The 16,871-nt window shown below is 48.0% G+C and overlaps 1 protein-coding gene across 1 annotated transcript; it reads right to left on the bottom strand.

Annotated features, from left to right (window-relative positions):
* Positions 1–14,986: 14,986 nt before the first annotated feature.
* Positions 14,987–15,559, bottom strand: LOC126416861 (circumsporozoite protein-like). The gene has a single exon (XM_050084745.1). The coding sequence runs from the start codon at positions 15,557–15,559 to the stop codon at positions 14,987–14,989; it is 573 nt and encodes a 190-aa protein (XP_049940702.1).
* Between the last annotated feature and the right edge of the window lie 1,312 nt (positions 15,560–16,871).

Below are 16,871 nucleotides of genomic sequence, written 5' to 3'. Positions count from 1 at the left end.
ATAAACACAGGCTCCAATGTGAAGTAATATCTGTCACATATTTTCAATTTTTTTGCTTCTCGACAATGTTGTATAGACGGGTCACAGATGTTCATCAGGGTTCTTGAGAGTAATTAATCAGTTACTTGCGTTCATGTGTAGTGACGAGTTGGTGATATAATTTTACGCACAGTAGTCCCACTACTGCTCCAGCAGTCTTCTTAATTTGCTGCTGATTCTGCTATTATTATCCCTATCCGGACCTCGAAGACAGGATACACTCACTGAGCGTCACAAGAGTAACGCTCACTGCCCAAATTACACCCGCGCGGCCCTCAGCCGAACTCTTGCTTTTTCACTGTCACTTACACGCGGTGGAACATCAAACACTTACGTCTCGATGGTGGTGTGACACAGCCAAGCGGGAACAGAGGTAAGTTCATATTAATAAATGATTATGTTTCACTGACAATGCCTGGACACAGAACGTAGACAAGACTATACATGATTTAGGATAACGTGGTATTTATAATAGTACAATAGCATTGACAGTTTTATGCTCATCAATCGCAATTAATATGTAAAACCTGTATTAACTGGATTATTATAGTAAACGTAATTATTATAACGATCTCGAAGTAATTATACCTCCTCTGACCTGAAAAGCTGTATTGCAGCACTCCTAATTTAACGAACACAGATAACAATTCATACGGAATTGCGTACACAAAGTCAATTTATATCGAGGAAACAGTTGCAGTAAAAATAACAACTTAGCTAATAATTTACATTCGAAAAACACGTGACACTGAACAAGTATGTAGCTAAGTAGTTTTAGAAGAAATATTTCGAACCAAAACTGCATGACTCGAAGGCATCCCGATGTTGCTGGTTTGGCTAGAGACATCATCCGTCGTCTCTTTCCTTTTCTCCGTAATTGTTCTTTCCTATGACCTTGAGCCGTGGTAAAAATTGTTGTTTTGAAGAGCGCGTCGCAGCGCATAGTGTGAAGCAGTCGCCCTCCATTTCTGGAGGTGGCGCTGCTGTGGTAGTCGCAGCTTTGGTGTCTCCCTCTGGTGTGAAAGGGGTAAGGTTGCCTGTTCACGTGCATTTAAGGGGCGCTATGAGCTCGCCAGGGGGATCTCTGGCGGTACTCCGCAAGGTTACCGCCCTTCGATTGTGCCATTCCAGCACTAATCGAAGTGCTAGGTTTTTCAGGTGACAGGCAGCCAGCCAGCCAGCCAGCCAGCCAGCCAGCCAGCCAGCCAGCCCGTCAGCCCAGCCCAGCCCGGCCCAGCAGCAGCAGCAGCAGCATCAAGCAGCAGCAGCGGTCCCAGTCCCAGTCCCGGCCAGCAGCAGCGGTCCAGCCGGCAGCAGCCAGCCAGTCCTCCTGCAGCAGCAGCAGCAGCAGCAGCGTTCCAGCCAGCCCAGCAGCAGCAGCAGCAGCAGCAGCAGCAGCCCCGGCCCCGTCCACGGCAGCAGCAGCAGCAGCTGCGGCGTTCCTGCCACCCGCCGTCGCCAGCAGCGTGGGTCATTGGTCTTCGTCCGTCTTCGTCTTCATCTTCCTCTGTCTCCGTCTTCGTCCGTCCCCTGTTTTTGTCCTTCTTTTTCGTCCTGTGCGTTTTTGTCTCTCTCTGTCGTCATGTCAGCCCCCACCACCACTACCACCGCTACCACCACAGCCATCTTTCATACTTCCCCCTCCGCCGCCGCCACCACCATAACATGGTGTGCCCAGTCACACCCCCCTCTTTCCATCCCACCTCTTCTCACTCTCCCTTCGCCCTCGCTATTTGTCGCCCCATCTCCAGATTCTTCCTCCCGCTCCTCTCCCTCTGATCTTTCCCCCCACTCCCCCGGCCTGTCACTGCCGCTCCATCTAGGGTGGTGGCCCGTCGGGCCACTGCCCATGCCCAACTCTCCCAATCGCCTTCACCGTCACTGCCACCACTGTCGCCATCGCCGTCGCCATCGCCTTCCCCGTCACCATCTCCGGCGCCGACTGCTGTGTCCACGCCGGGACCTGCCCCTTCCCGTCACCTCCCTATAGCTCCTGTCCCTCATATCACCACCCACCCTTCTGCCGCCGTTAAACGCCCTAGTGGCACCACCACCTCCTCCGCTCCCAAAAACGCGCCGCCCCATACTCCCTTCCCCCCAGAATGCCATGGATGTCTCCCCGCCTGGTCCCGCTCCCTCTGCCTCCTCCTCTTCCTCCTCCTCCCCCACTCTTTATACAAATACCTCCTCTCTCGTCCCGATCCTTCCCTTCTTGAGGCCCGGAATCTCTCCCTCCTCCTCTGCCAACACTTTCCTGGTGCCCCCATCTCTCTCCTCACCCCCAGACGGGATTCCATTCTCATCTCCTCCCCAAGCCCAACCCTCCATACTGACATCCTCTCCCGCCTCCCCACCACCCGTTTTGGCCCCAACGCCTCCCTCACCCCTGCTCTTTCTCCATCCCCTACCTGCACACCCCAACCCCCATGTCGCCCACCGACCCTCACTGCCGTGATCACTCGGCTTAGTCCGACGATCATGGAGAAGGAGGTGTTGGCGGAGTTCAAGGCTCATCCCACGCTGGAGGTGCGTGCGGTCCACCGCATTTTTAACTCGGCTAGCCCCACCTGCCTTATGCGGGTTTTCTCCGAGGACACCCCCTCCGTTGACCGTCTCCTGAAGGAGGGTGCGCTCTTCTTCAACCAGCACTACAAGGTCGACCCCTCCCATTCCCCTCCTCAATCCCTGTGCTGCCAGAGGTGTCTGCACTATAACACACACCCAACAGCCTAGTGCTACGAGGCCCCCACCTGCCTGCACTGTAGGCAAGTGCACTTCCTCCGGCAGTGCCCTAACCTTCAATCCCCTCCCTCCTGCAATACCTGCAATCTCCTCCATCCCACCTACTCCCAAAAGTGTAAAGCCCGACCCCCTCCCACCACTCCTGAACTCACCGTCCCTGTCCATCCTCTGGACGCCCCTACCCCTCCTGGCAATTCCCTTCGCCCACCCCGTACTGCTGAGGACATCATCAGATTCCTCACCATTGTCCTTCAGAATGTTCATCCTTTTCAGCGCCCCCACACTCTCCAACAGATATCCCTCGCCACCCGTTCCATTTCCCAACTCAAAATGTACGCCACCTACTCCAACAACCAGACCCATTTCACCTTCTCCCGTCTTGACTCCCTTGTCTAAATCCCTGACATGGCGCGACAGCACCATATCCTTTTCAACAATATCCGCTCCCTTCCCCTCCAACAAGAACCTCTTCCTGCACACCCTTACCACCCACCCTGTGGATGCCTTCCTCCTCAATGAAACCTTCCTCCAACCCCACCACACCGTCCACACTTCGCCCTATCTCCCCCACTGCTCCGATAATCCCCTCCCGATTGCGCGTGGCGGAGCTGTCATTGGTCACCACCGCCAGGTACCCGTTCGGCTCCAACCTCTCCTTCCCGACGCCATCGCACACCTGATCCTTAGTCTCCTCTTCCCCGGCCTTACCGTTACCTGCGCCACCATCTATGTCCGCCCTAACACCCCTATTCCCTTCGACTTCCTCTCTCACATTGACCGTACCGTCTCCTCCTACGTGATCGCTGCCGACCTCAACATCAATACTCGTTCCACTGCCCAGTTACGGTGGTGGCACTGGTTCCTCTCCTCCCTTCAAGGTGACCTCATCCCCATCCCCCAGCACACCCATCCCGAATCCAACTCCACTTGCGATGTTATCCTTTCCCCCCCCAACCTCCTTGGCCGCATAATGGTGGATGTCCTGGAGCCTATTGGTAGCGATCATCTCCCTGTCCTTCTCACCATTTCAGACAGTCGTCGCCCCCGCCCCAACCCTCGTACTGACCCTCCCCCTAAGTACGTCCATGACTATTCCCATGCCAACTGGAATGCCTACTGGGATACCCTCTCCACCCAGGTCGATAGGCACCCCTTCACCTACCACCACCCTGACGATGTAACCCATGCCGCCTCCTTTCTCCAGCAGACCTTGTCTGAGGCCGTGGAGGCCCACGTCCCTACTGTCGCCATCCACCCCCACCGTCCTACCTTATCCCCACAGGCCGTCCTCCTCCTCCGTGAATCCTGCCGTCTCTACCGTGCCTTCCTCCACATGCGTGACCCAGACACACTACGACGCCACCGGCAACTCCAGCGACACATTCATAATTTGCTCGCAGCTAAGAAACGCCGGGACTGGCGACAGACACGCACTCGTTTAAATGCTACCCTACCTATCAACTCGTCCAAGTTCTGGTCAGCCTTCCATCGCCTTACCGGAACTAAACCCTCCCCCTACTTCCATTTCTCCATGACGATCACCCCTTCCCTGACACCCTTAGTAAGGCCAATCACTTTGCCTCTTACCGCTCCAATGTGTATTCCACCCCCGATGATCCCCAGTTCGATTACTCCCTCTTCCCGGATGTCTGCGATCGAACTGACACCTCTATCCCTCCCCTAACACCTGGTTTCCAGTACTTGGACAACATTGCACACACAGAACTCATTCGGGAGGACGACGGTTCAATCCCGCGTCCGGCCATCCTGATTTAGGTTTTCCGTGATTTCCCTAAATCACTCCAGGCAAATGCCGGGATGGTTCCTCTGAAAGGGCACGGCCGACTTCCTTCCCCATCCTTCCCTAATCCGATGAGACCGATGACCACGCTGTCTGGTCTCCTTCCCCAAAACAACCAACCAACCAACAGAACTCAATGCCCCTATCACTACTCAGGATCTCATTGCTACACTCCCCACAAAACGCAACACCACTCCTGGTCACGATCGTGTCACCTACTGTCACCTTCGTGAAGCTCCTGTCTCTTTCCTCTCCACTCTGGCCAGGCTCTACAATGTAGTTCTGTCCACCGGTTACTACCCCGACCTGTGGAAAACCTCCCGTATCCTGATGTTCCTTAAACCTGGCAAACCGCCGTCCGCTGTCTCCTCCTACCGTCCCATCAGCCTTACCTCGGTCTTCATCAAGGTTCTGGAATCTATCGTCACCCGACGCATCCACCAGCATCTCCTCCAGCACCGCCAACTTCCCCTTACCCAGTGTGGCTTTCGAACCGTCCTTCTCTTCCGACGACCTTCTCCTTCACCTCACTCATCTCCTTTCCGAACAGCTTAATTCCCGTCACTCCGCAATCTTCCTCTCCCTGGACCTCGAACGTGCTTATGACCGCGTATGGCATTCCGGTCTCCTCTTCAAGCTCCAAACTTTCGCCCTTCCCATCAACTACGTCCGTCTGATCGGTTCCTTTCTTCCCCACCGTCCTTCCTACGTCACCATCCATTACACAGATTCCTACACCTTTTTGCCCTCCGCCGGTGTGCCCCAAGGCTCCGTCCTCTCCCCCCCTTCTGTACCTTTTGTACACAGGGGACATGCTGCCGCTGTCACCCCCCCGTCCACCTTCTCCAGTTTGCTGATGACACCGCCTTCCTTGCCATTGCCCCCTCCCTGCAGCGCTCCCAACACCTTCTCCAATCCCATCTTGACTGGTTCACTGCTTGGTGCAACTAGTGGTTGCTCAAGGTCAATCCCTCCAAAACCCAGGCGATCATTGTAGGCAAAACAACCCCTTCCTTCCGCCTGCTTGATTTCTATCTCACCATCTATGGCCGTCCTATCGCCCTCACTCACACCCTTAAGTACCTTGGCGTCACCCTCGACCGTCGCCTCTCCTGGACTCTCCATCTCTGGACAATCCAAGCCAAGGCACGGTCCCGCCTCCATCTCCTCAAGTTCCTTTCCGGCCGTACGTGGTGTTTGGACCCCTCCACCATCCTCCACACCTATAAATCCCTCATCCGCCCTATCCTTTGTAACGCCCATCCCACCTGGGTCTCTGCCCCCCCCCCCCCAACTTTTATAAATCCCTCCAAATCCTTGAACCCCATGCTCTCCGCCTCGCCTATCGCATCCGTCTCCCCTCCCTCACGCGGATCCTGTATGATCTCATCCCCTTTCCCCACCTCCTCCTTTTCCTTGAGAGGATACGGATCCTGTACACCTCCCACAAACTCGATCCTCCCCATCCGCTTGTCTCACCCATCCTCTCCCCCCCCCCCCCCCGCCCGCTGCCGCGCCTGTATTCCCACGTCAGACCCGGTCTCCATCTCTCCACCCTCCTTACCCTCTCCCAAGATGGCTTCCGCCAGCTCCCCCTCCCTGATGATGTCCTCCTCCGCTCCATCTACCCCTCCTACCAACTTTGATCCTTCCTCCCTCTTCCTGTGTCTGTTCCTTTGGGCACTCTCCGTCCCTCCTCCCCTTCTCCCCAATCCTCCCCCGGGCCTGCCCTCTCCTGTCCCTCTACTCCTCCTCCCATCTCCTCAGCCATTGGCATCTTTGTACTCCCTACTCCCCTCTCCCCCCTCTCCCCCTCCCCTCACCCTTCTTCCCTCTTGGCAGGTCCCCGAACTCGCACACGCTACATGGCCTTTCGCGCGCCGGAGATCATCGCAATCCGTGTCTCGTGTGTGTGACGTCGTTTTGTGTTTTTAGTGTCCGCCGTCATGCTTCTATGTTCACTTGTGCCGTCGGATTCATCAGTGTTATGTGCGCCGTGTCACCATGTTTTCAGTGTCGTTATCGTCGAGTGTGAACGGCTCCGTGTTTTTTGTGTATCTGTGACCACTATTTTTTGCCCGTCACTGTGTTCATTTTAATTCTCCATTATTGTACTGTTATTGTCAACACTATGGCTGAAGAACGGCGTAGCATGCCGCTGCCCGCATACCTGATTGTTAAGGTGTTAAAATAACAATAAAGAAAAAAAAACTCGCCAGGTGTCAGTCTGGGTCAGTCTCAGTCAGCCTGGGTCAGCCTCTCGTCCCCAGCTTGCTAGTCTGTCTCTCGTCCGCATTTGTTAGGCAGTTAGTGTCTGTCTGTCGTTCGGAGTGCTAGTATGTCTGTCGTTCGGATCAACCATTAAGGCCGGCAGAATGAGTGTCTTTCCACTCCGCCAGTAAGAGAACTCAGCGAGTGGTCGCCCGGTGTGGGCTTAGTTCCTGCGTCTGAGTCTGCGCGTTAGGCCGCCAGTCTGCTCTAGTTTGCTCAGGCAATGGTCACTGGCGGTTGGATCGATCGGTTGGTTGGTCGCGCATTGAGACGCGAGATGACTTGTCCACCTTGAACGTTGGCGCATATGAGGTCGCCACCTCAGTCCAGTGGGTCGCGCCATATAGCGAGGGGTAGTGGCTTCGCGGTCGACACGAGAGTAACAGGAGTCAACCCACGACATCAGTCTGGCCGGTGCGAGCTGCGACGCCGTGAGACGGGAGATCGGCTCGCCTTCCTGCGTCCGTTGAAGCGCTGGCAGCGGACGGTTCGTGAGAGCGATTTGGGGGTGCTGTGCCAGGTCTTCTCGAGAAATTTCAGTTTATTAGAAGTTAAGTGATTGGTGATATGTTGTGTGATTTACTCTTGTTAAATTCTACTTGTTTTCTTGGTCTGTCTCTCGTCCCCAGCTTGCTCGTCAGTATCTCGTCCGCATTTGCTGGGCAGTTGGTGTCTGTCTGTCGTTCGGAGCTACCTCTGTCATGTTTGTCATATTTCGTGTGTTAACGAATTTATTGCTTGGAGTGTAACGGCCTAATTCCTGAAATATGTTTTGATCTTGCCTATGATCTTGAGAGGCGGTATCTGTGTACTGTAGAGCATCTTTTTTGACCAACCTTGTAAAATTTATATAAGATTGCATTTCATGGGCTTTAATTTAAATGATCATTTACGTATATAATGTTGCCACCCTTTCACTGTAAGACTTTTCTTAGAAGTTAAAATCAACTTGCACCTTCGCTCGCAAAAATTAATATTTTAATTTTTAGTGTTTTGTAGCATTAACACCCCTCCTACGGGGGTGCATAGATTGTGTGCTTGTGTAAATTTTTAGCTTAAAGTAATCTGGTGTGTTGTAGATTTGCACCAGTGTAGTCTTTCAGGGGCTGTTGTGAGCGGTCGTAACTACGGCCGTGTCAAAATGGAGTGGCTAAGATCTCTGTCCGATAGCTCATACAGTCAAAACATGTTTCTTTTTGATTCTGAATGAATTGTAACTTGATATTTAGAGGGTGCTTTCTGATTATAATTTTAAATCTTTTTCTTTAAAAAAAATGCCTTTTAGGCACTATTAAAGTGAATAAATTCCCATTTGTTAAAAGGAATTTGACTATGATTTCATCAGATACTCCCTGGCAACTACTTCCACACTTATATAGTGTGATTAAATGTGTTATTGATCTTGATGAACCGCTAGCAAACAAAATAAATTCTGAAGAATATACTTTGAAAATAAATCACGGTTCAGACGTATCATTTTTAAATCTTTTTATGCATCATAATAATTGAAGCGAATTTCACATCGTAGACTAATTTTATATTTGGCAATTTTATTATATCAAAACCAGAATCATAAACTACATTTTTGTGTAAAATTGTAATCAAAAGAGATAATTCCCAAACAATCTGAGAAACTGTTAGATATGAAGTGGTTTGCCTCTTCGTGGCTTTGGGCGGGCTACATTGATGGGAGGCGGAAGATACCAGAAGTTGCTACTGTTCACGATGACCAAGAGACAAATAACATCTAGGCTGGATATGTTATAGCGTAATAAGTGAAGGACGAACCATATAACCGTAGAAAGCTGGTGACCCATCTGGCGTAACGGAAAAAAAAGATCATATGCGAACTGGAAGAAGTACTGTTATCTAACCAGCGGTCCCGCATGTGAAGGGGAGGGGAGGTAGAATGAAATCGTATTATGTCTCGGGTGTTCTGATGAGCAACTTCTGTCTCAGTACAGAGTACTGAAATTATCTGTTTGAGATCGTTGCTGTATGTGTGAAATATAATAATGTAGTGGGCGACAGAGGATAGAGAAGATGCACGCTAAAAAGAAAGATCTTGGACTTTACTTCTTCTTAAAGCTATTACTAACAGGAAATGTGACTTCCGGCTGTTATCAAAATAACAATCCAGGTACAAATTTCCTAGTAACGCATAAAAATTGTCTTCACCGCGGAAAGAAGTAATTCCCTGGTGATGTAATGTCAGTGCAGAGCTATGATCGCAGAGAAAATGATGTGAACTTCCCATTTTATACCACAACACTTATGCATTCTTGAGGTGACAGTAACTGATTAGATTTTAAACTGATAAACAATACAATTGTCTAAGAATGTGGACGCAGTGGTCCATTCCGTAGTCTCTGATTCCCAGCACAAATACCTTCCATGACCTGAGAGATGACAATTACACGCATGGTCATTGCGTTCATGTTAATATAACGTACCTAGCTGCATTTACAGAATTTCAGGAATGATTTCCTATAAGCTTAAATAAATCATCAGTTCCAGTACCCCTTGTTTTGCATATCTGAATACTGTGATGCGATCTACTTTCTATTATTTCTCTGCTTGCTGAAGTTGCGTTTTCACACGCTGTGTTATTGTGTATGAAGCTGTGTTATTTAATTTATTTTCGGATATAAATGCTGTTTGTTAAAGGTGTAGCAGGTATTATGCACTCAGACCGAGATCTGTAACGCAATTTTTTTTTTTTTACTCCAACGCTCTTTATTTATTACGCGAATCAATATAGAAACTTGGGATGAAGTTTAACTGCCACTTCGAATCTGGAAGTGTACATTGGTGACCTCTGCAATTCACTTTGGAGGTGTGGCGGTGGGACTTGTAGTCCCGTACCACCCTCTGACGGTGATAGTGCTACGTGAGTCAGGCAGAAAAATTTTGCCTAACATGGGCAGGTGAAGGTGTGGCAGTGGGACTTGTAGTCCCGTACCGGGGATGTCTGGTGACCACTGTAAGTTGCCGGTTTATGTACTTGCAGCAGGAATTCTCCTTCGAGAACCTAACTCGTACATTCGCTCATCCATTACCCAGCAAGCGAGAAATCTGGATAGAGAGGCAACAAACAGCGTATTGCCTTCACGGCTTCAGCTGGCAGAATTCATTTACGACGGTGCAACGTGGTTTTCTCCAAGAATGTGGATATTGCATCTTGTATAACTAAAGCGATCCTAATATTTGTGCCATTATTTCGAGACTCTTCTTGTCTGTGAGAGGGCCGCCCTGTACGCATCCCCAAGGCGTAGAGCACATCATCAGAGTGTTAAGTATAGTTCTCTAATTTTCGTTTCTTGTTTTAAATGTGATCCGTAGCAGTTTAGTCTGCGTATCAATCAGGAATTACCTGTTCGTCATTCCGTACGGCGTGATTTGCGACGATATTCCGGTTTCACGTAATACAGCATTCAACTGCAAACAAGCCACTCTGATGGCAATAAACAACGTGTTCAGATATGTGAACTCGGTCTGTGCGTTGAGATGGAAGATAACAATGTCTTTTGTGGTTTAGTGTTCAGTGATGAGGGTAACTCTTATTAAAGTAGAGAAGTGTAGCGACAGAATATGGGTACCCAGCAACATAGAGAAGCATGACGGAGGCTCTCCAAAACTTCATGTGCTTTGTGCCGTTGTTCGAGAACACGTTTACGGGCTGTTCTTTTTGCGGAGAAGACGATTGCAGGAATTTTGTTACCTAAATGTCGCCGATATGGCTTTATTAGTATTTCATTTTTGAACATGATGGAGTACCACCTAGGTGGTACCATCATGTAAATTGTGAGAGCTTTCCTCAGTAGTGAGCTGCCTCCAAGACTGACCGCCTTCTGGGGGGACGGACCTCTAATTACATAACTCGGGTCAAAGATCATCTCATTTCACAGTATATGATCCTCATTTTTTTCCCTTTTTATGCGTATTATTTAGTGCTATTAAGATAGCCAGTAAACTACGCGAAGCGAAAATATAGAAAACAGGGACAATATTACACTAACCTACATTAAGATATTTATTTAAAATGACAAAACATTAACTCCCGCTACATTTGCACATTGTCTCCCCTGATGAAACGCTCATAAAAACGTGTGAGCCTTGTTTGTGTCTGTAAATTTGTAAGTGTGGGCCAGTGAGTGGCAGTACATTTCACATCGAAAACTTGTGAAACTGCTGGCGCCATAATTGTGAAATAGCAATTTTCCCCTCTGAGTTCATCTAGTCTTCTCAATCACTTCCTATGTTATGTCTGGGCATAAGCATTTGCACCGACATTCGAATTAATCTTATTGAATATTTCGCAACTCACATACATAAATTTCAGTTCAACGAACATAGTACTACCAACGAGAAAGAGTTAATTGCAGTAATTGTTCTAATATCATTAGAGTGAACCGTTTCTGTTATTTTCGTTTTCAGAACACACGGCGTCGCTCACACTCGGATAAGAACAAAATTAGTTTTCATACTTCTGTAACCACAGCGAAACCATAATCTGGGGTTACAGACAAACTGGCCGTAGGGTTCCCTTGTGACAGTGTACGTCTGTAGTAACAAGTTGCAGCATTTCGTATAACATAGTCTTGTATGAAGTTAGATACAAATACAGTAGCCGGCAGGTGTGGCCGAGCAGTTCTAGGCGCTACAGTCTGGATTCGCATGACCGTTACGGTCGCAGGTTCGAATCCTGCCTCGGGCATGGATGTGTGTGATGTCCTTAGGTTAGTTAGGTTTAAGTAGTTCTAACTTCTAGGGGACTGGTAAGTCCCATAGTGCTCAGACCCATTTGAACCATTTTTGAACAAATACAGTAAAAGACATCTAAGCTCCTCCTCTGTCGTTGACTACAGGTATTAAAATCCAACTCTATAAAGGAATCTTTTAGTAGCGTAGGCAACACAATACTACAAAAAATTGACAAACATATTTTCAGTGGTCATGAGTTGGACTACTAAAGTCCCATAAAAGTTGTTCTGGAGTTCAGTATGTGAAAGAATTAAATTTTTCACGCACCATTCGCAGGTGGAACAGACTTGGATGGATCAGATAGTGGTACGCCACACACTATTAGGTGGCTTGCGAAGTATGATGTAGATGTAGGTGTATATTCGGAAATCGCATTGGCATATTTCGTACTTGAAGCAATAATTTTTCCCTTTAATTTACACTTATGTTCAAATGAGACACGCGTATGATAATGCTGTAATATATGGACACTGAAACATTGTGTAGCAACTGTCAGTTAACAGCGCATGTATCGTCATCTGGGTCGTCTGTCAACAATGCAGTGTCGCTTGAAACGATCTGTGCCGTTGCCCAGGAACATTGCGAGTCCGTATAGTTCTCGTGCGCTCTAGTATTGTCTCGAGGTGTTCTGAAAAAACCGTAACTTAACAGTTAACGTAAAGAAGAAAGTTGTGAAAGCTTCGTATTACTACCTGAGAAGAAGCCTAAACGTCCATTTTTCCAGCCGGACACCAGTTCTTCGGAACAGGTATGTAATAAATGATCCTTTCTGTCCTTGTCCGCCGTTACACAGACATCAATTTCGCACACACAGGATCGAATTACATGAAGTAGTCCAAAATTACACATAAAGCTGCTACAACTGCTTAGGAAATAGTACAAGATACACACAATAATACAAGACACAAACATTATGCTTTCAGACAAAACATTAGCTCGTAGAGGTAGGAATATACACCTACTCGTTTGAAAATCATAGAACGTAGTTCGGGTTCATTGTTTCATAGGCGTCTAACGAAAATCTTTTTTTTAATTTTGGAATAATTTTCTATTAAAGTATTCGACCATCTTGGCTGTTCTCTTTCTAACCCAATTTAGATGTTCCATTTATTAAATTACTGAAAAATTTTTTCTGTGTATGAATGGTTAGTCTCAATATTTATGTGTACGTAATCCATATCTTCCACGCCACTCCTGGTTTCAAATGATCGTGCGATTCATATATGTTTTTGAGTCGTTTTTACCGGCAATATTCAGTACTAACAGTCCACGGTAAATTAAGGTTTTCCTCTTAAATACACTTTCATCGTGTGCTTCCCTTTTTAAGATTTAATCCTAAAAGAAATGCCGTTGCTGCCATTCAGTGACTCATCCGGTATTTATTCAGTTCCCTGTCAAGGTTCTCGCATTCCAGATTAGCCCAGAATTGTATGATTTTTTATATATTTAAGAGCACTTAACAATCTGATTCTCCTGCAGAATTAATCAAGGATTATCAAGCTATATCAAAATTGCATACATTTTTCCTGAACTGAAGCCTATCCACTAACTGTTTTTTCTTTCGAAACAAATGTGCGAGGTAAATAAGTAGTAGGTGGTGGCTCGAGATACCTTCTTTAATATAATCCCAGTTGAAGTTCCCATTATACAGTTTCATGCTACGTAACAGAATAATTATCCATCGACCTATCTAACACTGTAATTAGACTGGTACGTTACAACCGTTACATTTTTGCGTTATTGTCTACTCCAAGTGTGATGCGTTGAAGGAGCACCGCATTCACACACAATGTCGGACAATATTTAGTGTGTTTCTTTCCTGCAGAAGATGTTTCGCCGGTTCCGCCGGTGGCTGCCCTGCTGTACCACTGGGGAGGGGAGAGAGGCAGACGACCCGCCGGAGGAGAAGACCGCCCCTGGCCACCCACTGGACAGCATGGAGGTGAGGGGCGCCGTGGTGCCTGCCTTCTGAGAGGCATCGACGGAGCAGACTACTTGATTTAAAAGCACTATTTTCATCTATCACATGTGCACGCACTATTAGGTAATTTGTGAAACCTTGGCAATCTTTCTTAGCTAGTGGCTGGGATAAAAAGTGGTGTTCTGAATTACTGCTTCCTTCAGACTACGTCCTGAGCGTTACCTACTTTACTGTTATTTGTAAGAGTCAAGGAATGTCACTTTCTTCAGTTGCGGGATTCTCTGTTCTCATGTTAAGTGGTTAGTCCTTATACATCGATGGGAATCAAAAGTGGCACTCGCATAAGGTGTCAAACGTATTTGTATATTTATCAATCGAATAAGGAACTAATGAGCAAGAGTAATAGTAGGAAATCATAAGGAAAACGTAAGTGTGGCATGTTATATAGTGGTTTTATTCTAATTGGCGTAAACATTATGTCCATTGTGTATCTCAACACTGAAACCTCCCTCGTGGGATTGGGAATACGTGCTGCGCTAATGAAGGTATAGAAACGGAGTGGGAATAAATGAAGAGTCATTCCAGCGACGATACGGGTCGATAATGCGGAAATGCACTGACTTCAGCGTCTCTGAGTACGGGTAGTATTCTGTGTCAGGTGCTTAGGGACAATCATTGGTAAATGGTTAACTTGTTTGGATGTCGTGGGCTATGAAAGGAGGTTGAATGACGGTGAAACCTGCAGTAGCCGATAAAACATTCGATGTCCTCTCCTCATCACGGTACGTAATGGTCGGGATCATTTGCGGACTGTAGAGCAGGATTGGAGGCTACCTGTGGCGGATATAACGACAGAGCAGATTGCTGGTACAGGCACAAAGGCCTAATCCGCGACATCCAGTACCTCTTGTATATTGTATTCTTGAGGCGGCTCAACACCATATTAAATATTCCGACACATTATTTTGGACCGTCAGTATAAGTTTGTAGGACACAGACCACCATGAAACCCTGCGAGGTGAATATGCGCATCCTCGCGGCTCTTCTCGTAAGTGCAGAAGTGAGCTTACAGGCATGGTCCACAACGAGCGATTGGGAGACGTCACAACGTCATGTTGTGAATGAGACTGTATCATTGTGTGGAATGTTGAGCAGTGCTGGTCTTTTGCTAATGTTTAGATTACTATTCAGAATAACAAGCTCTTAAAGGTCCAACCCGGACAAAGAAAATGCACGAGAATAATTTATACACCAATGTAATCTCACAGTATTTATAATGTCACTATATTGACTCTTAAAAATTCTTACTTTTATTCGATTTCAATATGTACTGAATAGATGTACCAAAGAACTGGCAATGTTACTTTAATGATCTAAATTATTGTGAACAGATCTTCTCTCAATTTGTATCACATGGAACACATTTAGCAACGTCCTAACATCATCCATTATATCTTTTCCACACAGGAGCCAGCATTAGCAACAACAGCGGCGTCACCAGCCACGTCGCCCACAGCAACACTGCAGGTATCGCCAGCCACGTTGCCGGACACAGGAGGAGAGCCAGCAGAAGCCACAAGAGAAGAGGCGTCTCCACCTGCGTCACCATCCACAGTACCAGTTGAACGACCAGCTGCACCACAAGTGGTTGCACCAGCCGCGTCACCAGCCACAACAGGAGTGGCCAAGGAGGCCACAACACAACTGGAGTCTCCAGCCATATTGCCATCCACAACACAACTTGAACCATCAGCTGCTACACACATGGCATCTCCCGCCACGTCCCCACCTACAACACATGTCTCATCAGGCATGACACAAGTGACGTCGGCACCTACAATTGATGTGGCGTTGCCACCCACAACAAGAGCAATTCTTCGAGCCTCATCGCCAGGCAAAACAGAAGTTACATCACCAGCAGCCCATCTAACAACAAAGCGTGTAGCCTCATTACCTTTAGAGCAGTTGGTGACCAAAGCATCGCCGTCAGCCTTCACACAAATAGCACCCGCCATCCCCATTGCCTGCTACAGCATGAATCCTATCACCAGTCCTGTTGCGAGATACAACACCCATCAAGGCACCAACCCTATTGCCAGATTCAGCACACGCAGTGTCACCAGTCCTGCTGCCAGATTCAGCACATGCAGTGTCACCAGTCCTGCTGCCAGATTCAGCACACGCAGTGTCACCAGTCCTGCTGCCAGATTCAGCACACGCAGTGTCACCAGTCCTGCTGCCAGATTCAGCACACGCAGTGTCACCAGTCCTGCTGCCAGATTCAGCACACGCAGTGTCACCAGTCCTGCTGCCAAATTCAGCACACGCAGTGTCACCAGTCCTGCTGCCAGATTCAGCACACGCAGTGTCACCAGTCCTGCTGCCAGGTTCAGCACACGCAGTGTCACCAGTCCTGCTGCCAGATTCAGCTCACGCAGTGTCACCAGTCCTGCTGCCAGATTCAGCTCACGCAGTGTCACCAGTCCTGCTGCCAGATTCAGCTCACGCAGTGTCACCAGTCCTGCTGCCAGATTCAGCACACGCAGTGTCACCAGTCCTGCTGCCAGATTCAGCACACGCAGTGTCACCAGTCCTGCTGCCGGATTCAGCACACGCAGTGTCACCAGTCCTGCTGCCGGATTCAGCACACGCAGTGTCACCAGTCCTGCTGCTGGATACAACACACATCCTGTCAACAGCCTTGCTGCCGGATTCAGCACACGCAGTGTCACCAGTCCTGCTGCCAGATTCAGCACACGCTGTGCCACCAGTGCTGCTGCCCGATTCAGCACACGCTGCGCCACCAGTCCTGCTGCCAGATACAACACGCGTTCTGTCACCAGTCCTGCTGCCAGCTACAACATGATTCGCGTCGCAAGATTCTGAATTTCCGTTGAAATATATCATTTGTTCTTATTACACTTTTGATTAAATAAAAACGAAATTTTATGCGTTATATACTGTGTCTGTTTGTAACTATGCTGTTGTATGCGTGTAGAGACACAACACTTACATGTGTGTGGATACATTTTAATGTAATCTGTAATACATAAGCTTATGGCCCCCTAGTACTTCAATGATCATCCCAAGTAATTTTCCATTTGCCAATTCTACTGCAGTGTTAGTTGACAAGAAAAGAAAACGCTGTTGTTTAGAAGGGAAAGGAACGAATGGAGTATTATGACTACTGTACAAACAGATAAAAATCTCTTTTCTGGCTATGATGGTGCTGAGATGTTAGAAAGTGGAGCACAGGATTACAGTTTCACAGATCGATCACGTTTTGAATGAAATTTAAACTGAAACAATCTTGCTGTGTGCCTGGATTAGATA

Source organism: Schistocerca serialis, chromosome 8 (genome assembly GCF_023864345.2).
Source record: "Schistocerca serialis cubense isolate TAMUIC-IGC-003099 chromosome 8, iqSchSeri2.2, whole genome shotgun sequence".
In the NCBI taxonomy this organism is placed as follows: domain Eukaryota; kingdom Metazoa; phylum Arthropoda; class Insecta; order Orthoptera; family Acrididae; genus Schistocerca; species Schistocerca serialis.
Note: the sequence above shows the minus strand (reverse complement) of the source record. Positions and strands in the feature narration are given on the sequence as shown.